This window comes from Anastrepha obliqua, chromosome 1 (assembly GCF_027943255.1).
Source record: "Anastrepha obliqua isolate idAnaObli1 chromosome 1, idAnaObli1_1.0, whole genome shotgun sequence".
Lineage (NCBI taxonomy): Eukaryota > Metazoa > Arthropoda > Insecta > Diptera > Tephritidae > Anastrepha > Anastrepha obliqua.
In genome coordinates, this window is record NC_072892.1 from 27,636,085 (window position 1) to 27,660,344 (window position 24,260).

General features: G+C 35.7%; 2 protein-coding genes across 2 annotated transcripts; both read left to right on the forward strand.

Moving 5' to 3' along the window:
- The first annotated feature begins 233 nt into the window (after positions 1-233).
- LOC129248220 (brix domain-containing protein ZK795.3) lies at positions 234-1,451 on the forward strand. The gene is made up of 2 exons (XM_054887691.1): positions 234-452; positions 741-1,451. Exons 1-2 carry the CDS (start codon positions 281-283, stop codon positions 1,430-1,432), a joined length of 864 nt encoding a protein of 287 aa, XP_054743666.1. The 5' UTR covers positions 234-280; the 3' UTR covers positions 1,433-1,451.
- Positions 1,452-5,230: 3,779 nt separating this feature from the next.
- On the forward strand, positions 5,231-23,757 carry LOC129236433 (trypsin-1). Its single transcript, XM_054870826.1, has 3 exons — positions 5,231-5,672; positions 8,415-8,801; positions 23,297-23,757. Exons 1-3 carry the CDS (start codon positions 5,414-5,416, stop codon positions 23,650-23,652), a joined length of 1,002 nt encoding a protein of 333 aa, XP_054726801.1. The 5' UTR covers positions 5,231-5,413; the 3' UTR covers positions 23,653-23,757.
- Positions 23,758-24,260: the final 503 nt, after the last annotated feature.

Genomic DNA, 24,260 nt, shown 5'->3' on the forward strand with positions numbered 1-24,260 from the left:
CTAATTGGCAGACTTTTTAGTTTCACCGCTTTCACTATTTAGCTGACGCCGATTAAGTTGGTGTAGTATACGTATCTTCAAATCACGTCATGTTATTCAAGAGAATTTTACTAAAGAGTTGGCCGATAGTCCGTAGTGAGCTAAAATTCTGCTCAACATATTGTATGGTGTGGTCTTTACATTATATCGATATATCTAAATGGATGATATCGATAGTTTTTGAATTGTTTTCGTCTCGTGTAGTTGCAATTTGCCAAAGTTTATTTTGAGTTTCAGCGCTATGATTCGAAGGCAAGCACGTTTAAGGCGAGAATTCTTGCTGGAAAAAGCAGAAAGAAGCCGCATTGAAAAAAAAACTTCGAAAAACAAAAAACTAGAATTATTGAAGGGAAGTGTGGCAAATAATCCTTTGTATTCGGCTTCCACAAAACAGAAGCAAATTAAATACGGCGGTAAGTTCTTAACAGAGAAAATTGTGTAGAGTAAGTCCAAAACGCTAAAGAAGAGAACCCTCCTACAGACAGTTTTCCACTTTTTTCATCATTGCGGCTAAACTAAATCAGATAACGTGAAATCGAGTTGAAATTTGAGTTTGTTGTTGAGGTTTCACAAAACGTGTGATACATTTTTTCAGTTTGGAAAGTTAGAGGGTTAATTTAATGTCGCTACAAATATTTATATTTAGTTAAATATCTACTGTGTTGCGAAATATAATTTTGGAAAAAAAATGTTTCTTTCAGATGTGGTTGAAGCTGATGACGAGTACAGATATGCTGGTTCTTATAGTCCAAAAATTATGATAACAACATCGCATGATCCATCTGCAAAGCTAAAAATGTTTGTAAAGGAATTGAGGTTGATCTTTCCAAACGCGCAACGAATGAATAGAGGCAAGAACGATTTGAAACAATTAACGCGGGTGTGCTGTGCTAATGATGTGACAGACATTATAGTGGTCCATGAGCACAGAGGAATACCGGATAACATCGTTATTAGTCACTTACCAAACGGTCCTACAGCGTTTTTCAACGTTTCAGATGTTGTCATGCGCCATGATGTACCTTTTATTGGCACTATGAGTGAACAAAATCCGCACTTAATCTTTCATAATTTCAAAAGTAAAGTAGGAGAGCGGGTGACGAATATACTGAAGCATCTCTTTCCCACTCCCAAAACAGATTCTAAGAGAGTTATAACATTTGCTAACCATGATGATTATATATCGTTTCGTCATCACACATATAAATACGAAAAAGATGGATTAGAGCTGACAGAAGTAGGCCCACGGTTTCAACTTAAATTATATCAAATTAAATTGGGAAAATTAGATGAAATACAAGCGTCCGATACCGAGTGGGTACTAAGACCTTACTTGAATACAGCTGTTAAGAATAAAGTTTTATCGAATGAAAGCGGTTGGGATGGCGATTAAATAAAACATTTTTTATGCAGTTCATGTGTTTTTTTCTTAAATTAGATCCCGTGAGCGGGTTCGGGGTGTAGGAATCATATTATTTGTCATGCCAATTATCCGGCACGGTAACCACTTTGCGTGCTTGGAAAAAGAAATGGAATCATGAGGGGACTTAGCACTGCGGCCTGAATTCCTTTAAAGGAATATATCGTGTCCAAGGAACCTACAAACATTCCTTTAGGAAGGTGAAGGACTGGTGGATCGTCTCAGAAATGGAGCTAGATGATGGCTCTACATAGAGCTGCGTTTAAAATTGCAACACATTAACCAAGGTCGTTGAACAATTTCCTTAGGATGAGTATACAAGAGTTTGATCATATTGATTAAGATCCTGACGGTCGTCTCATCCAATATATTTGCAAAAAAAAAAAACAAGGAAACCAACATCAGTCGCGGAAAGCCTGGAAGTGATTTACCGTTATTTAGTAACCAGCGATAGTTTTTCTTGCTTAATGCGGGTTTTTTAAGTAAAAAATTCATTCATTTTAGTCTCGTGATACTCATCGCATAAAAGCTGCAGAAATACCATGATGCAATAACCAGAAGCAGTGTTAGTCAAGACTTAAATTTAATTTAGTTTCAATAGAAACTTGGAGGTTGTTATGGTGCTCACACTCAGCAACGTAAACGTACACCTCTATCAGCTGACACGATGAAACAACGATCTACGATACTACATAACGAAACGGTAATGAGAATTCATTTACATGGGGCTCTTATTACTCAGCACGTCATATCGATTGTACCAGGGTTGTTTTTCATCGTCTACGTTTACAATAGGCCTCTTCTATTCGCCATTTCTCCGCTCGCTATCTCTATGCCCGATTAACTTGACGAAAAATTTGCATGCGAAAGTAACAACAAAGTTATCGAGTAAGATTCACCGCTAGCTAGTATGGCTATAGCTCATTAGGCCGCACTGCCTTACCAGCACATGTAATTTAAGACAGCTCTCTTCTCGCGTTGCCAAGATATGTGCATTTGTTTCGTCTATCCGCTACTTACTAAGTCTTGGCGAAAAAAGAGGCCTAATGTTTGTGTATTTGTTTAGTTTGTTTTTATTTTCGCTTTGACGCGTTGCCTTGTGTTTTATGTTTTGCAAAAAATAAATTTTGTATAGCATTTTAAAGGAATTTTATTCTAATTATGTGTAAATAGGTGCAAAAATAATATGACAAAATTGTTCCTTCACGGCTTTCTTTGCAATTAGAAACTTTACTTATGAACCTAACACCTACAGCTTTCTAAGTTTATTAAGTTAAGTTTTGGCTAACGGAGTACTGTTTAATAGGCAAGCATGCCCGGAAGATGGCTGTGGAAACACTTGAATTCTGCAGAAGCTGTTTAGATTAAGAAAAGGAAAAGACGATCTCGCACCTTCTGTGCCATTGTACTGCTCTATTCAGACGTATATTTACCATTTAAAGCTCAAAGTAGAGGTGCCTTACCATAAAGTCATGACCTTAACCGTAGTATTAATCATAACGATATTTATGTCGTCAATTACACAGTCCTGCGAGGGTGAGTTTCTAGAATGGCTGTACTTGTTTCTTGTAGTTTTTTATGCGCTGAAAACGAATCTGACCTTCAAAATGCTCCATCACGTCAGGATTTTTGGTAAATGAAGCCTAAAAGGTCAAAAAATGGCCATTTTAGCCATTTTTGATAATTTTTTTGGGATAGGTCGCATAGTGCAACTCTTTAGCTTTAAAACCCATTTTTTTAAATTATTGTACGATTTTTTAAAAAAAAGTTATGACATTTTGAAATTAACAGTTTCAGTTACGTATACGTGGGGTATAACGTCTACGGTTGCATTGTGATTTGCTGCATTCTACACTTCGAAATGCACAACTATGTGATACCATATGTAAATATCAGCTGTTTATGGCTGTGGCACCAATAATTGATTAGGGTTATGGTGTTATGGATGGCATCTCTACCTTGAGCTTTGGGCTTTAAGCCTAAACAAAAAGCCTTAAGGCTACCCGTACACTGCAGATTTGCCTGTCAACTATTTGGTCGATTTCTCTTGAAATATATGAAGCGATAAGAATATACCCGCAGTACACCAGCTTAATTGCCGACGACTAAATAGTGGGGCTTACAGCCCGATTGCGATCAATTATTGACTGACAGCTTGATTAGTAAGTCGTCCTCTACGTGCGCACATCGCATACATACAAATATGCCCATATATTTAAAAATTCTAATTTTCAGAAACAGACAGGCAAGGTATGTAAAATACGTTATATGGAATTTTATGTAACTTTACTCTTGAAACGTTTGAAAATCGCTGACCATTTTTTTGTTATTTAATAACAATCTCCGATTATACATATACTTTTTGTTGTGCTACCCTGTGTTATCGATAATTACTATTACAAATGTAAGGAGAAACGTACAAGTAACATTCAACACATTTTTTTTTTAATTTTAGTTCAATAAAAATTTGGTATTTTATTTTCTTTAAATGGGCATTTTAGCAGGACTAAAACCCCGAGACTAAATAAAAAAAATGCTAAATCAAGTTACGAAAATAGTAATCTGGTCATACTGGTGCTAATACGACGTCACTCATTGTCAAATTTGCTGAGAGCAAAGTAACGGTACCACGATAGGCGTCATCTCATTATTCTTTCCATCATGCAGTGTAGTGTAGTACGCTCCGCTCTTTGTTTGCAAGCCCTTTTGCTCAGATGCAGAGCTATTGTGTAGCGGATTATGTAGCGGAGTTTTACATATGTGAATGGTTTAAAATGTCAAATGAACGAACTGTTGTAGGAGTCTCAGAACCAAGGATTGAAATAAGTCGCAAAATGGCTCCTCGATAAGAAGGTCGCATAGAACTATCGAGTAAAATTAAAATGAACCAAGAGTGTAAACGTGTAAATGAATAGACAGACGAAAATAACCTGCCGTAATAACGGAACATACGAGTACAGTTTTATGATAGAGAAATAAAGAAATGTGGAATACCCTGGCATTTTGTGGATTTTCATCCCGCTACTTAAATTATAGATAAAAAAGAAGGATTGAAAGATATGAAAAGTGAATTGTTGGCAGAGCAAAACGGCTTAGAAAGGCAAAATATGAAGAAGAAAAGTAGGGATCACTGCGAAGCAGTTAAATCATAAGAAATAAAAAATAAAATAATTATGATAAATAAGAATAAAGCCATACGAATTACACACAAATGTACATATACACTGCCGTTATATAATTTTAAAATTAATAACTTTGTCTCGATAATATTAAATTTCTTGTAGTAGTCCCTTAAATTGCGCCCAAAATAATTTAAGTTTGTTTCTTCTTTCGAATAGGTTGGTGCGTTCCTACCATCTCGTAGCGCTCGGGTACCAAACCCATTGCGGGTATAAACATCAAATGATAGAAAACGTTTTTTCTTAATAGCGGTCGTCTCTCAGCAGGAATTTGGTATCCATTTGTACCCTGAAAAAGGGTCTCATAAAAACCTCCTGCTGTTCGGAGTAGGCATACTGTTTTATGTTGCTCCATTTGCGGCCCACCGATTGGTTGTCACGTAAAAACTCACTCGGCTACAACGGCCAACCGGATCATTACTTAATAATAAGCTCATAACAAATTAATTCTATAAATATTTTTGTAAAGAAACTGTTATCCCAATTAAAAAATTGAAATCAGCATCTAAATCAAGCACAGATTCAGCCATAATTATAAAATCACTAGTTCCCTGCATATTATTGTTCAACAATTTTCTTCAAGCTAATTATTACTCAAATAAATGTTAGTGAATTTATTATTATTTACATAAAGTTTAATAAAAACCAAATTCTGCAAATATGTTTTAAAATATTGCTCGAAATTTTTATAAAATGATTGCTTGTGTTTTTAGTCATTGTAAATAACTAAATTATGAAACATATCTGATGAACTCAAAATGCATAAAAGATAAAAATGTTCAAGCAACAAATTATATTGATTCTAATTCTGGGCAACGTGATTCTCGCATATCATTCGTCTATAAACAATATGTCTTATATTTCGGATCAGAACTTGAGCAACACAACAAATATTTTAAAGTCAAACAGGAGCGGCAGATTTCTTTTCGATGCAATATTTCGAATTAGCGCAGGAATTTCAAACGCATTTGGCTATGAAGCAGAGGAATATGCTGATTATAACGAAGATGTCCATATTAAAACCTGTGAATGTGGTAAGTGTTTCTTAAAGCACTTTGCAACTTTAGAAAGGTTAGCAGTAAGTTTGCATAAATAATATGTAAGTAGTATCAGTTCTACCCAATCGAGATATTTTACGGGTAACAATCAGAATGGAGCCATTCGCAGTCCACAGTAAATTATTTGCATTTGCAAAGTGTTACAACATATTAACATAATACACATACATATGCACATATGCATTCATTGGCATTTGCGCAGAAACGAGTTTTGAGTTCAGTTAAGCCTCAAATCAGCTGTTTGTAGAAAAATGAAATAAATCCGAATCAAAGCAACAAAAAGATTTTTAACAAAATTGAGACAAAGCAGATATCTTTCATACAGGTCGAGAGATCATGTTTTAATAATAAAAGGTTATGTTCAGTTTGACAACTGAGTTCGGATGCTACTTAATCCTTTAATACAATTTGGAAGTAAAGAGCAAATTGGCATACGTTTATCCCCTTTCTGAAAAGGTAGTAAAAAATTGAAAAAAGTCGATGTAAACCATAGAACAATTTTATGTTATTTTATGAATGGTACTTAATTATTTATATTGTTAACTTAATTATTTCCATGGTTTTGTCACATACAAAAGTATTCACAATGAGCCTCTTCTTTTCGCCAAGCGGTCACACGTGGCGAATAGATGAAGCAACTGGTATAAATTAACATATATTGGTAACGTGGGAATAGAGTTACCTTAACTTGCATGTGTTTGTAAGATGTAAGTTATACCAGTTTAATGAGCTATAACCAGAGAACGTAAATTCATAGAGAAGGCTCAGGAACGAATGGGCAGGTTAAATGCCAAAACACATCAAAACGAGGGTAAGAAGTTAACAGAAGAGAGTTAACATAGCGGAGCGTAGTCAACAGAAATAAATATAGCGTTTGCATTGAAATGTAAAACGCCATGATTTGGTGTTAGGGAAAAGAAAATAACAGCAGACTTGTACATTTTTCTTTCATGCTTATTTGCCGTCGGCATTTTGCATGCGCAAATGGATTATTTCTTGTGAGATGAATAAATTAATTCTAAGTAACGCAATAGCACCGTAGGCCTAAGTAGCTAGTTTGCTCTATCAATTAGTGTTATATTTCATATTGCTCTAATAAATAATAATAATAATAATTCTAAGTATATGCATGGATGAATATGAAATTTTAAGTATCTAATTGACTAAATTGTATTGAATTTAGGTCTATTATCAAAATTATTCAAATATCATAACACAAAAAATAACTTTGTAAACCATTCATTTACATCAAATTTATTATTCAGCAATATGTTGTACTTTTTTAATTATTATATACATATGTATGTATATTCATATACTACAAAGTGTTGAATATATATGTATAACATCTACCATCCAAATCTGTAAACATGCATACAAATCATATGGACATATCAAATGAACAAATCTGTTCTGTACGCAAGCAAATGTAAAGTACATTTTTTCCTACTTGCCTATCACTCTCTCCCTCTCATTTCTCTCCGGCAGCCATATTAATTAATTTCCTACTGTTAACTTGTGCTGATTTCATTTTCCTACCCGTATTTTGTTAGGAGGAACGGGCCGGGACGGCGCCTTCTCTATGAATTTACGTTCTCTGCTATAACCATACCCGCTAGCGGCCTATCTCACCCGATAACTCTGGTGTTGTCTTCGCAATAAAAACACAAAATTAATCTGCCCGTTTACATATGGTAGATTACCTGCAAAATTGACAATCAGCTGTCAAGACTGTTTTAAAAGGTTTTTTTTTCATAAAAATTGCTTTGGTGGAATATTTTGGAGTTGTTTGTTTGTTTAATTATGATATGATATGAAGAAAAGGTAAAGGGAAGCAATAGTTAATTTAATTGCGCAATTTTTTGCTAATAATAAATAGTTGGAGGAAATCTGTAAACGACGTTTTCTGAGGTTTCAAAAAATTATGGCAGCAATACTCATATGAATTTCAATATTATGTTTTATAATAAGTAATAACAGGACAGACGTTTATGGGACAGCTAAGAGTAAAGTGGGCGGAGGGCAAATGTTACCTTTTGAATCCTTGATGTATGTAGTCTACTATTTCCTTAAAAAAATATGGGTATCAGAACTTTGGAAATAAGGTTGCTTGCAGCTGAGTCTATAGAATCGTCAAATGTGTGAAACGTCTATATTCGAAGACTTATAAAAAGCAGAGCATTAAACGATGCTTTAGTTGCTTGAAGAACGATGCACATCTTTGACAGCAATTAGATGTATCTGATATGTTAATTTTTTATCATTCAGACAATTGATACTACAGGCTTTAGCAAACTTACTCATGGGGCGATACTCAGTTGAAACATTTTATGAAAATGGTCGTTTTGTAAGAAGTGCCTGTCGCAAATTGATTTATTACCCTATAAGGTACATTTTCACCTAACCGGATACGTTAGTAAGCAAAGCAAACTGCCACGTTTGGGGTATTAAAAATACACATATCGATCCAGATATGCGTTCATACTAAGTCATATGTGCTGAGGCAGAAAATTTGAATATCCTTCAATACTTTAGTTTGCGAACCAGTTTTTGGGATTTACAGATGTTTAACTTTTTTTACAAAAACCGCAATCCATTTGGCATACTCGTACATATGTTTAATTTTCATATAGTTTACATATACATGTATTTAATTATAATACTATTATTCGCCAAATTTGTTATCAACCTTCTAAATGATTACCTTTTTCTACATAGATTGTGGATATCCCAACGAAGAAATCAGGATTATTGGTGGCAGACCCACAGGTGTAAATCAATTCCCGTGGATGGCACGCATAGTCTATGATGGAAAATTTCATTGCGGTGGATCCTTACTTACCAAAGATTATGTTTTAACTGCCGCGCATTGTGTTAAGAAGCTACGAAAGTCTAAAATAAGAATTATTTTTGGTGATCACGATCAACATATTACTTCAGAGTCAAACGCGATCCAGAGGGCTATAACTTCTATAATTAAGCACAGAAATTTCGATCCTGATAGCTACAACAACGACATAGCTTTGCTAAAACTGCGAAAACCGATGACATTTTCGAAAATTATAAAGCCCGTATGCTTGCCACGTTATAACTACGATCCAGCAGGTACACTAAAATTAAGATAAGTCTAATTTATTTCATTTTTTGTTTAACAAAATATGCATATTAGGGTGACCGGGTAGAAAAAATATTACATCGGAGTGCTTTCTAAAAACGTAATTTTATCGATAAGAGACATCAGGCTGAAAATCGGTTACGTAAACCTATTCTAAGGTATTCCGCAATGTCTCATGTGTCATAGCAATATTATGTATGTATACGCGTAAAAATCGCTATATTTAAACAGAAAATCAAGATTGAGCACTCAGCGCCTGATCTTTTAGTGTGTTTTATATGAAAAAATAGAGTAGCCTTTCGGCACCTCTTGGAATTGGTCCACGTATTCAATTTTGAGCCTTGGAATTTATACCCAATGTTTTTTCTACGTTTTGATGAACGCTGCAATATAATCGAAACGATTTTTTCGGACACGCGCTCACTATAACATAAATATACAAGGTGGAGTCCAAAATAAAGAAGACTAAGCTAAAATAAAATCGACGGGAGCGTTGTTCTGATAACTTCAGGTTATTTATTCAAAATACTCTCCTCTATCCTCGATACACTGTTTTGCGCGATTTAAAAGCTTTTCGAAAGAGTGTTTCAGGTCATTGACCGGAATGTCCTTCAGGTTGTCGGTATAAGCCTTTTGGATGGCCTCTACGGACGCAAAACGTTTTCTTTCATGGCCAAATGCAATTTTCCGAATAGGTAGAAGTCACAGGGAGCCGTATCAGGCGAATACGGTGAGTGATTGATGGTTAAAATGCGATTTCTAGTAAAAAAATCAGTCACAAGAGTGGATCGACGAGATGGCGCATTATTATGCAATAAGCACCAGCTTCCTCCCTCGCGGTATTCAGGGCGAATTCAACGAAAGCGATACAACAAACGCTTCAAAACGCCAAGATAAAAAATTGCATTAACGGTTTGGCCCGTCGGCACGAACTCCTTGTGGACAATTCCCTTGGAATCGTAAAAATATCGATGAGCATCGAATTGATTTTTGACTTCTGATGGTACGTCTGGGGCCTTCCATTCGGCACTTTGACGCTTAAATTCAGGTTCTTGTTGGAAATACTACGTTTCATCACCAGTTACAATGTTGTAAAGGAAGTTCTCGTCTTTTCTCGCCTTTTTAATGAGGTCTTTCAAATGTTGAATTCTGAGCAATTTTTGGTCCTCAGTTAACTTGTGCGGAATGAAACGTGCACAGACCTTTCGTACGCCCAAATGATCAGTTAAAATGCGATAAATCGATGTTTTCGGTTAATTTTTGATAAATTTACAAACAATTTCTGTGGAATTTTCGGTGATTACTGATGTTGGGCGGCCCGTATGTTCATTGTCATTTGTGCCCTCACAATCATCTCTGAAATGTGTAAACCACTCATGAACTCGGGCACGAGATAGACAATCAACGCCATAAACTTTTTTTATCAATGCAAATTTTTCGGTAAACGTTTAACCGATTTCAAAACAAAATTTGATATTAGGTCTTTGTTCTAAACTCATTTTTGTACCGATGACATGAACATACTGACACTTTGGTTGCAATAACTTCGCTTCCACTGAACCGAGCGTCACCAAGCTTTCACTGGAAGTAAGCTAGGGATGTAACTTCTAACGCACTAACTCATTAAAAAGATGGCGCTATCAAAAATATTCTTATGACGCCAGTCTTGTTTACTTCTCCTCGTACATGCGAGTACATGTGGCTCCATGTGACTTTTTAATGTTTCTCAAGCTCAAGTTGCCGCTCCGTGGAAAACATTTTGAGACAATTGAAGTCATAAAAGAGAATTCGAAGAACACACTCGAGCTTGACTTGTTTACAGTAGCACAGAAAACAAACTATGTGACATATCACGCTGAAATTTGCCATGTAAGCTTATAACAGTCCTACCAAAAAACAAAAAATTTTTTTTTGCCACATGTCATCCGCGGACCGTTTTATTGATAACGTCTCGTCCATATTTGAGCAGAAGTTATATGTATTTATTTTTAATTATGTACAGGTTACACACTTCGAATTCAGCTTCAGAAAACCAATCAAATTTAGTATTTTCCAAACAAAATTAAACTTTTTTCAAGGTAAATTAGACAAATTCACTCTACCAGACTTTAAAAATGGGCGTTGATAACCACACCCTTCTGCCATATACGGGTAATTTTCAAAACAGAAAAGAACGTGATATCTCTGTTGTAGAAAAAGCAAAATTATTCAAATTAAGAACAAAAATTAACAAACAAAAAAAAAAAACGACTTACAAAATTGCTTGCAAAATAGGCGGGAGTACGCCCACTTTGGATGAGCGTGTATACCTCGATACCGACTTAATAAAACTTTTTACATGCATATACCGTACGCTTGCTCGGTGCATGGCAAAAACAAATCGACTGCTTCGCTGCAATGATTCAATAATATTAGGCTCTTTATTTAAGCAGCTTTTTCGCTTCCTCTTGGCATATCGGCTCCCGTAGCGTGTTGGTGTGAATTTTATAAAATATTTTTAAATAGTAGGAAGAACCACACCCCATAAAAAATGGGGAATCGGCATAACTCATTCGTTTTCACTCTTTTTTTTCGTCGATATTATTTCTTCAAAAGGAGTGAATTGAGTAAGTATTTATAAGAAAATCCAAATATTTCGTAATAAAATTATATATTTTCCATTCACTAGGTCATAAACATCTCGTTAGCTGCAGTATTCCATTCAGTCCTTACGATTTTCGAGCTGTTCGTGTTAACATCTGATTTCTGCTTTTTCTTTGGATATAATTGCATGTAGGTAAGTTGAAATCCGGTATTTTTATTATAAAATTGTTGATGAATCCTCCTCCTTACATATGTGATTTCCTGCTGAAATGTAATGTCACCCATTTGAGAGTCTTCATTTTTTCCGTGCACAACCTTTGTTCGAGTTTTCCTGAATTAAAACCCATGAAGCAATAATTAAAGGTGATGTAAGTAGCCAATTTTCACCCTGTGTTAGCCATCTTGAAGCTACTTAATAAATCCGTGTTGTCCTCTTGGAAAAGCTACTTTTTATTTCAGAGCAAATTCTAAAGAAAAAGTACTCAAAAGCGTAGAAATTAAAATTTTTGCTGAAAAAGTTAGCAGGCAATACTGTTTTGCCTATTCCATTTTGCTTAGACTTTCGCATCTTTCAATTCTATTGAAAGTTCTGTGAAAATTATTTATTTTATTTATTTTTAAAAGCTTAAATAACAATACAATTGCTAAATAAACAAAAAGATAACGCAGCGCTAGCAACGGAGGCTTTCAGCTGGCTGGTGCAGAATTCCTGGTTTATATACGTCGTAGAAGATCAGAGTCCTTCAGAAATTTATAGATTTTCGAAATGTTGGAATCGGAAGGGTTAATTAATAGCGATAGTGCATCATGACCGTCAAAATTCTGCTGTCTTTGTCTATCTAGTCCAGGGCAAAAGGCTAACAAGTGCAGGATACTGACTGGAGTATTACAAAATGGACATTGGCTTGGTTGCCTCCCTTGCAGTAGATATGCATTGGTGATTACACTGTGACCAATGCGTATACAAGTGTATGGCGTAGTATGTTTAGATGGGAGGGATGATAGATAAGTTGATTTAGTACGATTAGGATTAATCCTGGAGTAGTGATGGCTACAGTGAAACCAGTCAGCTACTAGTTTGGTTTACCTATGCTTCTCTATAAGTCGATAAACATAATTTTTACATAAAAGGTTTGATGTGATCGTAGGAGTAATGCTCATATCCTTGGCAGTATTATCAGCGATTGTATTGCCGTTGATGCATGAATACCCTGGTACCCACATGATTTTGATATTAGAGGGTGAGAAATCAGGATTTTTCTTATGGTTCCAATAATGTGGTTGGAATTATTATAGTTCTTTATGGCCTGAAAACAGGACATACTGTCTGCGCATATAATGTATTTCCCCTTCGATTTTGACGAATACTGCATGGCGTAGAGAACTGCTGTTGCTTCTGCGGTGAAAATTAAACAAAACGGAAGTAGTAGTCAATACGATATAGGCTCTCCATTCTCTTTCACGACAGCAAAGGAAGTGTAATTCGCTTTGGAACCATCGGTGAAGATTAGCTGCCAACTAGTGCTTTTAAAGCGAGATGAAATTTCTAAAAAATGTGCGCAATACGCTACCGATGTCGTAGTAGATTTTTGCATGTAACTTAAGTCTCGTCGATAATAGTCTTAAGGGCAGTCCATTGTCTTTTGCAAAAGAGGCGCATTTGGAAATTGATGAAGCTATCTAAGGAGCCCGTGCACGCACGTCTGCCGAGTGAAAGCATTTTTGTAGCAAAGCATTAGAAGTGAGAGCAAGCTTAGGATAAAGCTTCCTTATATTGTCCTCCACATTGTCGATTAGTGATGGTAGACCTGATTCTGCCAAGATGTTTTTTATTGGCGAAGTAGGAAATGCACGTAAAGATCGTCGGACAGCAGTATGGTAAGGAGACGCTAGGAGCTTGATGTTATTTTTAGCATGTTGGCCATATATTTCTACGCCATAGTTGATAGAGGATAAGAGGAGCGCCTTTGGAATCAGCGTTTAACCAGTTCAACGGCAGGGAGCTTTACGGTGGGATAACATTTTTACAAAAATTGTTCAGATTAATGAGCATTCGATAAGATAATTGTAAGTAAAGTATGCAATGCTTTGGGCGTCTACTTGTGTTTCTGCGTATATATGAATTTATCTTTTTTTTAACACAGATTTTATACTTGTAACTTTGCAGGTAATCTCGTTAAAAAATCAAATGTATGATTAGCGGACGTGACGAAATAAGAGTGGTTTTTCCTCGTTAAGAGTTTCCACTATTCTCAAGTTGTTTTATTATATTTATTACTTCAGTGTAGGTTTACAAATGGCACCTATAGATTCCAATCCGATGCATGGTCAAAATATATATATATATTATATGACACAAATCCATGGGAATAGTTAAGTTAAAAATATAAATAATTAAGTACCACTTATAAAATAACATAAAATTATTCTATGGCTTACAACGACTTTTTTCAATTGTTTACTACATTTTCAGAAAGGGGATCAACTTATGCCCTTTTTTCCCTTGCTTCCAAATTGCATCAATGGATTAAGTAGCATCCGAAATCAGTTGTCAAACTTTACTTAACCTTGTATAATTGAATCATGATTAAAACCTAACTAGCAATCAATTTGAGTCAGATTCTCTATGCAGCCCTGTGAGAAGTGTGGCTATGTTATTGAATGAGAAAACGAAATGGCAGAAAAACCAAAGATATTAAATTCAACAAAAAAAAAAACGAAAGCCAAACAACGATGGCAGAAAAAATTGATGGTGAATTTAAACCAATTCTTTAATGAAGGGAGCTCTATAATAAACAAAACTTACTATACTATACCATTTTGTTTTAATGCTGCCTGTTTAAACTTTGAAGAATTAGACCGTTATCCCTCTTTTTTTCTGATGAAAGAAATCTATTTTAAGTTAATAAAAATCGTTCTAAATCGCACACTTGCCACACAACATCTAAAAAACAACAAGTCACTGCGACCACTTCTTGCCATCCAGCCAAAAGATAGTATTTATTTTACTTTTTTTTTGTGTTTCGTTTTTTTGTTTTTTACGAGGAGAAATCCTTTACTCCGTCAGTTACTTTACCCATGTGTCACGTTAGCTTAAGACTCCGTTTCTTTGTTGGTTTCATCTGTTTAGGTATCGCTTACCTCGTAGACGGATGCTTCACTCACTTCTGCGTGCTTTAATGCACGCTGTATATCGGTGATTGCTGACGAAATCTTATCCCACACATGCTTTGAAGTTATCCTGATGTCGACTGAGTTTTTTTGTACTATCGATCTTCTGATCGGCTAAATCGTGCATGCTAGCCGCAAATCGTGGGCACACAAAAAACATATGTTATGCATCTTTCCCCTTCATGACATACTAGACACTAGACGTAAAAGTGGCTCAGGAAGCCCAAAGCGATTTAGGTACTTCGGTTTGCAACCATCCGTTTTTTCCGCTGCTATGGATAAGCCTACACTTCAATATTTGCTTTGGATTCAATATCGGACACTAGTTTAACTACAATTACAAGAACCATGCCATCCGCAAAGCCAATGATGTCTGCCTACATCTGAGGCGAATGGGAGGCGAAACACTTATCGTACATAATGTCCCACAACATGTGGTCTAGCACTGAGCCCTGCGGTCACCTACTGTAACCTCATACTTTTTTATTGTATCAAATTTAGGCTGGGACAGCTAGCTTTTCAGGCGCGTTCATAAGGTGCTCCCAGTCTGCTGAGTTGAACGCATTTTTACCCCAGGGTCATGACTGCACAGTGGTCACCATCTACCCGTGTGTGAACATATATGTGGCTGCGCGCTTCCCACAGAAAAAATATCACGATTGCCTAAAAATTCTGAAGAATTTCCATGCGTTGTCAAACGCAAAATGGATATGTGAGCACACGGTATGTACACTGCCTATAAATAACACCACACTTTTGTTTCAAAGTAAAAGACAATCCCATACGTAAAGGTACAATAAATATTTATCTACTGTGAGAGAACAAAAAGAAGTGAATTCGAAAATTTCAATAAGCTGAATTCGGTTTGTTTGCATGTCAGTGCAAGTTTCTGCGCGAACTTGACGTACAGCAGCTAAACCAATCACCATTCGCTGCGGCGGCTGCGTCATGACAAAAATATCACGATTCGCCAAATATTGGTAAATAATTCTAAATAATAGGAAATATTGCGATGTTGACTATTTTCGAGTGGCCGTGAATGATTTTTTCAATTTTAGAATTAGAATTTTTGTCGAGGAGAATTAGCTTGTGAACGGCTCATGTGCGTTAGGGTAAGGCCGCAAGTGGGGATTTAATTAAGTTCACAAAACTAGTCGAATTTAGTTAATTGTTAATTGCAGCAAATCACACTTGCAGTTATTCAATTATTAATCTTAGTGTTAGTAATCAATAATTAATCAATTGCTAATTTTTAATTGTCTTTACAATTAAAATGAGTCCAACGCTCGCTGCCAGCCATAGCTAAATACGTGTTCAAAAATTCAAATACGATTTCTTACGTTTTTCCGTAAATACTAATATCATTGCACATTTATGGGCTATTTTTTTCTTTAACCCTTTCGCTCCGACTTTTGCAGGCGATTTGCTTAAACTTTATTTTTGAGTTTTTGAATACCCATTGGTACTTTATGTGCGTAGAAACTAGATAACGGTATTTTGAGGTGGGACATTTGTGTCCCAACAGTATTTAAAAATGGGATATATTTTTCCCAACAGGGTACAAACTACACCTAGAAAGTAGAAGCATTTTTTTGGTAATAACATATGATTTGCACTTTTATTTATTTTATGAATGTGATGAAGCGAAAAATTGTATACAGAATGGCAAATTACAAGCCCGGCAAATAATTTTTGTTCTTTTCTCGACTTTTCGATTGGGGCATGCTACGCACCGACGTCTTTTAGACTGCTCTATGGGTAAATGATCCCCCACAGTTGTCATTGATTTGCAACTATTCGATGATCTTCCCGACTGGCGGGATCGTTTATATGCGGTAGATTCCTTTCCTTTTTCAATTAGCGACTCAGCAATCTCGACCAGCACTGGTAAGAAGGCAGGTTTCTTCCCATTCAGCTCCGAATATATAACCCAAGTGTTTACAGCAGCCATCATCATGCCACGATAAAATACTTTTTTTCACCATTTATTTGATTTTCTGTTTATATCATACAATCCCGACATTTGATATGCAAAGACCACACTGCCCATTATTGCGCGGTACGTCTTTACGATGTCAGGGCATGGAAACTCTGCCTCATGGTTATACGACATGATAAACATGCATCCAAGTACTCGTAATATATCAATTTTACCGGAGTCCGTCTGAAGAAGTTTTTTTTGTTTCGCTCCGTTATGGGTATTCTCCTGAGCCTCTCATTAGTACATTGGGCAATGTACAAAGACATGCTTCTCGGAAACAATTTGCGAAAAATTTCGTAGGGGGTTGAGTGGCGCCCAATATTTACTGCAATTTTGCATTCGTGGTGGTTACTAACCGATTTTCTTGAAACAAACGACTCATTCGGTATGCTCCAAATAACCGTGCCTGAGGCTTCCTCACCTCGTGCAGGTTGATCGTCTATGCCACCATTCTCGTCACTCAATCCAGTCTCCCTTGAATCAGTGGAAGAATCGTCATTGCCAGTGGTTTTATCTAACTCAGGACTATAAATATCATCACTTTCGTCACTAAAATCAGTTCCTGATTCCATGGATTCATCATCATCTTCTTGAAGTAATGCACTAATTTGATCGCGATTTAATTTCGACATTTTTGCTGTCTACGAGGTTGCAAAAATAAAAAAATTAGCTGTGTGATACATTATGTACAACGTACTGCTGAGACATATATGTCCCTATATAAAGCCCTGCTGGGACACATGCAACCCAAAATTAATTTTCGCTGAATATTTTTCACAAAACTCTTATTAAAATATATATTTGTACTTACCAGTAAAAGGGCAATATTTTTCTTTAGAAAAATCAACACTTCTTATAAAAATACGTATTATTTCACCAAAATTACGCGTAAATTTGATGCAATATTAGCGACTGCTCACAAACAACTGATCAAAACTAAACACGATTGAAACAGAGCGGAATGCGCATAACGGTAAATTGTAAGTATTGTTCGCAGCTACTGATTGGGACATTTTGGTTGAGTTTCGTTTGAAAATTGCAATTTTCAGGGTGAAGTGAACATGCTGTGGGATATCAGTGTCCCAGCAGTAGCGAAAGGGTTAACCCATTCAGGACCAAGGTGACGCATACGTCACGACACCATAGGCCCTCTTTATTCGCCGTTAAAAATAATTGGCTACTGCAGATTTAATTTAAAATGCAACATAATTCCATCCGAAGCGTTGCGATCGGTATTGCACCAGTTGCAGTTGAGTTTTGCTTGTGAATAGATGCACCGGCGTTAGTTTTGTTTTGTGTGTAAATTTACATCAAGAAAAATATTGAGGAGGACAAAGTCTAAAAAGTAAGTATATTTATATAATATTTTTTTACTTTCGTACAACTAAAAAAAAAGTTGTATGAACTATAAATTACAAATATGAGTAGATAATTAGTTCAAAAGAAAAAGCGATAAATTAATGTTTTTACTTGTGTTTGATTAAGTTGTTTTATCGCTGTCACATACAGGTTACGTTGGTTCGAATACTTTGATTTGTTTATGTTATTAGATACCTTAAAAATACGTTTGAAATGCTCGATTATCTAGAGAGCTTATAGAGTGATGATGAAGATGTTGATAAAGTTTACCTAAAGCCGTCCGATGAATGCCTGGTGTTCCATGGAGATTCAGATGAAAAAGACTGTGAAAGATTTTCGTCAAAACATGTTTTTCAAAACATTAGAACAAATTTATTGAGGGCATCTCCATCATCATCAAATCGACGATCCTATGAATTTCTGGTCGAAAAATTAACTATGCGTATGTCTAACAAACTATCTGTGTCTATGTCTAACAGACCGAATTGGCCTCAGAGACTTTCTACCTGGTAATTGGTGCAGAATTAGCTCCATTTCTTCATCTGCTATTTAAAAAACTCTTTGACCCCAGTAGAGTAGACGGAAGACTTTGAAAGTACTGGGAACTTCACGCCATTCAATTTCCAAACTCGTAGCTGTGTTCATCGGTCTTTGGACGATCGACACATGCGTTGAAAAGTTAGATTTGCCATTTAATTTCGATTGCTGAAACTGGAAGGACCGTTCAGAGAAGGAGGCTATCAAGCACTGTCTCTGTAAATATCCAGGTTTGCCAGTTAAACGATTTAGGTCACAGGATGCTTCTTCGACAGACTGGGGTAATGCGCCAATCACAATCCCATCCATCTTCTCCATTACATTAACACTGGCCGTAGATATTTGCCTGTTGAAGGTCTCATAATGATATCAAAACGGCGCTTTTGTGCTACTTGGGGAGTGCCAGAGTGGTACTTCAACCATTTCACCTACCTACTTATCTATGCCTAAAAAACCCCTCCAATGCTTATTCGGTTGAAATGGAAGACCAAACTCTGAGCATTACCATAAATGACCATAATACTATATTAATAAACAACAGTATTATGTGTGCCACCGAGTATACATTTATAAAGTAATATTCTATTAATTGGTTGAGTGCAACTAAACGAATATGGGTTAATTGATTCCGCGGTTATTTGAACCAAAAATTTAGCAATTTTTCATGTGCACTTAAGTGGAGAATATTATATTCCTGTTTTCGATTTTTCATTGGGGTCAGTTTTTCTGAGGTCGGTCACAAACCTCGCAAGCAACCCAAGATGTTGCTTCATCTTCTCACTATCCTAGAGGATACATGGGCGAAGCCTGGAAGTTGTGACCTGCTTGGACCGTATGCAGAAGAATCGTCCAGGCCACTCCCAAGTGAATGACGATCAGGAACTTTCCCTGCGTGGAAGCATCCTCATCCAGAGTAAAGCAAAGTACTTGCTGTCAACATACAAAGAGGACTCTTTACTCATCTTGGACAACACGTCACTGTTGGCAATCACGAATTTAAAGTGGTAAAGGACTCTATTTATCGAGGTACCAGTATTAACAGCCAGAACGATGATGAATAGCTCTTGCCAACAGGTGTTACTTTGGGCTCAGTAGCCAATTGAGACGTAGAGCCCTCTCTCGAAAAACGAAATCAGCGCTGTACAAAAGCCTAATCATCACCGTTCTTGTATATGGAGAGGACGTTTGGACGATGACGACAACTGATGAGAAAGCACTGGGAGCGTTCAAGTGAAACATTTTCTGAAAAATCTTTGGTCTTCTTCGCGTTGGTGAGAATGAGTTTCATATCTGATGGAACAGCGAGCTGTATGAGCTATATCGAGATGTGGATATAGTGAAGCGTGTTAAAATATTGCGGCTGTGTAGGCTTGGCCATGTCTGGAGGTTGAACGAAAGTGGTCCGGCACGGCAGTCGTTCGAGAAAAAATTCAAGCAAAGTTTTACTAGTTCCAAAATTAGGCTTGTCGATTCTCATATATGCCTGGTTTTATATAATATAAAAGAATGTTCGCTTTGCTTCTGTTGTGTTTTTAAATTTGCCATTACAGCGTCTCAGAGCATTCCTACTTCTCTCCTAAAAAATGATCTTTATAAATATTGTTGTACGTAAAGTTTTATCTTCAGGTTGAAAACTATCATTGCTTTGAGTGATTAAACATTTCAAGTGATTTCTTATGAGCCATCGTGCAGTCGGTCTGCACAATTACTTTCGATACATTTTTGAACCCTTTCTATACACGAAACTTGCGAAATTGTTTGACAGAATACTGATGTACTTCAGAATTCTGAGATCCTTTTCAAGTACAGGGTGATGCAGATCTTTGACAACAATAATTTGTGCTATGCTAATTTTTTTAATTTTTTCCAGGCACTTGGTTCTACAGATGTGGGCAAACTTGTTCATGTAGCGAAACTCAGTTGAAGAATGCGTAAAAGTGATCTGAACGTTTTATAAAAATGGCTGTTCTGCAAGAAGTGGAGTTTGCGCATTCAGCTAAGAGGCACATTGTCACCTAAACATTTGGGATACGGAATATCGTATTTGGTGTGGTTTATGGATTGCGGAGTCATCGGACAGTGGTTCTTCTAAAATTATCTCGGTAATGCCGTTACAATGAACCGTAAACATTATCGTGGCAGGATAACAAACTTTTTATGATTTGAATTGAATGGCATGGTGGCTCCAACATGGAATTTAAAATCCCGCCGTGGTTCTTCACAAATTGTGGGTCTCACAGCTTTTGGGGCCTCAATATGGCAGATAATTTTTTATAGGGAGTTTTTCATGGCAGAAATACATTCGAACGTTTTCTATTGCTTACCGAGAAGTGACCGACGAAAATCTATTTTATCATTTCGAGAACGATCGATTACAGTGGATCCCCATACCATAGCAAATCCGCCGTAGACCGGCATCTGACACCGTTAGAGAACAGTCAAACGCCTCTGACTAAAAGCCAACCAGTGGATACGGAAATGCATATCGTCCTGGATTAGAGAGAACGGATGAGAGAGCATTGATATCCTGTGTAAAACAGGAATACTTGTAGGAAGCGATTCTTCATCGTGCACTGCAGTTTTGATGTGAGAGGGGCTAGGCAGATGGACGACCCGGGAACTGCGGAATGCTCCACTCTAGGAACAAACGATTTTATGACAGCAGAATTTCCGATGACTAGTGTGCCTCAGTTATAAAATTCTATTATAAAGCTGATATGGATGTAAAGTATACAGCTTTGGGTCACTACCGGCTCTACTAACATGTCTTATAAGGATTACAAACCAATATATTTACAATAAAACAATCACAGCAGTGCCAGACTACGTTAAAAACTCAAACATACACAAAGATCTTCAAATGTCCATGGTCGATGACAAAATCAACAATAACAGAGAAAAATATCCCAAACAATTGCAGACCCAAACTCTCTTGATACTGTTCTCGCACAATCGGCTTATCACATCTACATACTTTAGAAAGGAAACGACCGCCCCGCGTCAACTGTCTAACAGGCAGATAAATTAGATACAAATTTAAAAACTTACTACTAGGCTTAGATTTAGTTATAACCGGTTCATAAATAAATCCTTGTAAAAGAAGTAAGGAACTAAATTCGGCCAAACCGAACTTTATGTATCTGATACATATGTATTAGTAAAACCTAATTCATTTTATTTATTTATTTAATTTGAACTATTGGTTTCAAATTATACAAAGTGGGCGCTCCCATTAATAATTTTGATGAATGAACAATAAATGAAATACGTAAACCAAGATTGAGCGAGTTTTATTAAGTTGCTATCGAGGTATACGCATTTTCCCAAAAGTGGGTGTGGACTTTCAAGATTTTTTTCGTATTTCTTTTCTTGCATTAGAGTAATTTTGTTTTATTTCTATCAGAGATATCACTTCTTTTCAATTTTAAAATTAACTTTATATGGGTGTGGACGTGGTTATTTACCTTGTACCTTGTACAAAGCGGCAAAAAATGCATCATCCAATTTTGTTTTTGAATAACTTTTTTATTGAATAAAAAACAATTTTTTTTTGTGGTGAAAATCTTTATTTTGACCTTTACGAGCGTCAATTGCTTGTCTGTTTGCATACTGCAGCCGTCTAATTTATAAGCGTGAAATATAATTGACGCACGTTGCCATACGCAAAAATTATAAGTTTTCCGACAAGGTGAATAATTTTGCACCACCTTGAATTATCAAAATATCTATTTAAGTTTTTTCTCGATCTGAATTCGATGAGGAGCAATATGCGTACATGATCCCAAAAGTGGGCGTGTCACTGCCGATTAATCAAAAATTTACTTGCGTTGCATTTATTTTTTTGAAAAATCCACGTTTTGCATGGACAACTGCTTCAGACTTCGTAAGAATTGTGTATTTATGTTTCAAATGGGAAGAACAAAAATGTGTTTATCCGTTTGCGCAAAAATAATAAATCAATAAAAATAATTGGTTTAATATTCTTCTAAGAAAAAAATCTTTTTTACACGAATTCTTTTGTTTTAACACGATTTTGAATATTTTATGAATTTTTCTTGAATCTAATAGAGCAAATAGAGTGAGATTTTTCGACGCATGAGCGAAACGTCTCTGAAACTCCGTAGATTTTGCGCTCGCCGTTTATTAATTTATTTCTTATAAAAAATTTAATAATTTGAAATATGTAATACACGAAATAAATTCTTAAGTGAACTCTAAAAAGAATTTTTTAATATTGTTTTCACCTAATTTTCTTTTTACACGAATTTTTTTGGAACGTAGCTATAGTGTAACAAGAGAATTAGATGTAATTGATTTTACTTTATCTAATACCCACACATGCCGAGTTGGTTGTGAAATAAAATAATATTTTTCTATATATAAAAAAAACATTATAAAAAAAATGTTTGTTTTTCATACTTAAATATTAAAAAAAAATTTTAAATGACACATCGTTCTAATTCTTCACATAAAGCTTCTAAGTATAAAAAATAATTAAATCTGTAATGCACACTTTTTTCTGACAAGAATAAAAATATACATTTCTTGGATAGGATAAATTTGATACAAACCTTCTACAATGTACGTAAATTCATAACATAATGAAAATACTTTTTCCGTACTTTTTACCTTTTTTGGCGCGTTCTCGTTCTGAAACTCTAATATACTTATAAATAAGTGGTGTCATTTGTTTGTACCGCTTGATTTGTTGTTTGGCAGTTATCATGTTTAATATTGATATTTTTTTAATTACATGTTTTACTTTCATTTATGCATATCCATACATATAAACTGTACATGTAAGCAGTACTGTCCTTCCGTTACTTAAGATTATAACTAATATATATATTTTAGGTCGAATTGGAACTGTAGTTGGATGGGGTCGTACTTCGGAAGGAGGGGACTTACCTGCGATCGTTAACCAGGTAAAGGTGCCTATAATGTCGATTACTGAATGTCGGAATCAAAAGTATAAAAGCAGTAGAATAACAACCAGTATGTTATGTGCCGGAAGACCCAGCATGGACTCTTGTCAAGGCGACAGTGGCGGCCCGCTTTTACTATCAAATGGAGTAAAGTATTTTATTGTTGGTGTAGTTTCTTGGGGTGTTGGCTGTGGAAGAGATGGATATCCTGGAGTTTACACACGAGTTAGTAAATTTATACCATGGATAAAATCTAATTTACGAGACAGTTGTTTGTGCTCTTAATAACATAAAACATGGTATATGTATATGTACTTGCATATTTGAGAGTAGACACTAATGAGTGTATTGTAATTATAGAACTGTAAGTTAAATTTTAAAATAAATTTCATCGAATAAATCCGGAGAAAGAACCACTTCTTGGTGGCGAGTTAACTTAAAAAATTGTTCACTTAAATTTCTCAGTTTCATTCTTTTGTTTTCCAAAGCACCAAAGAGTTTTAGTAAGTAATAATTTTGTCTCTTAATGGCCAATAATTGCAGAATATTATAACCTGCATACAACAACAAAATTACAACGAAAATCGACAAAAGTCTACATACACCACCTAATTTCGTTGATTTGAAAGTCTATTTGTGTCAATACAAGTTTGTTTGAAACCTTTTTCTTATCACAATAATCTACAAAAATCCATTCTTTAACATACAATAAACAAAGTTACGGCGAAAGAACGCAAAAACCGCGTTGACCAAAGTCTACATACAGAGTGAACTTCCAAGCGTTCATATGGTGAAGTTTTAAAAAGATTAAACTTGTACCATTGTAAAAAAAAAAAACTTTAAAAAGATTGGGTCTATCGAGGAAACTATTCCGAGGCATCAGTTTGATACTC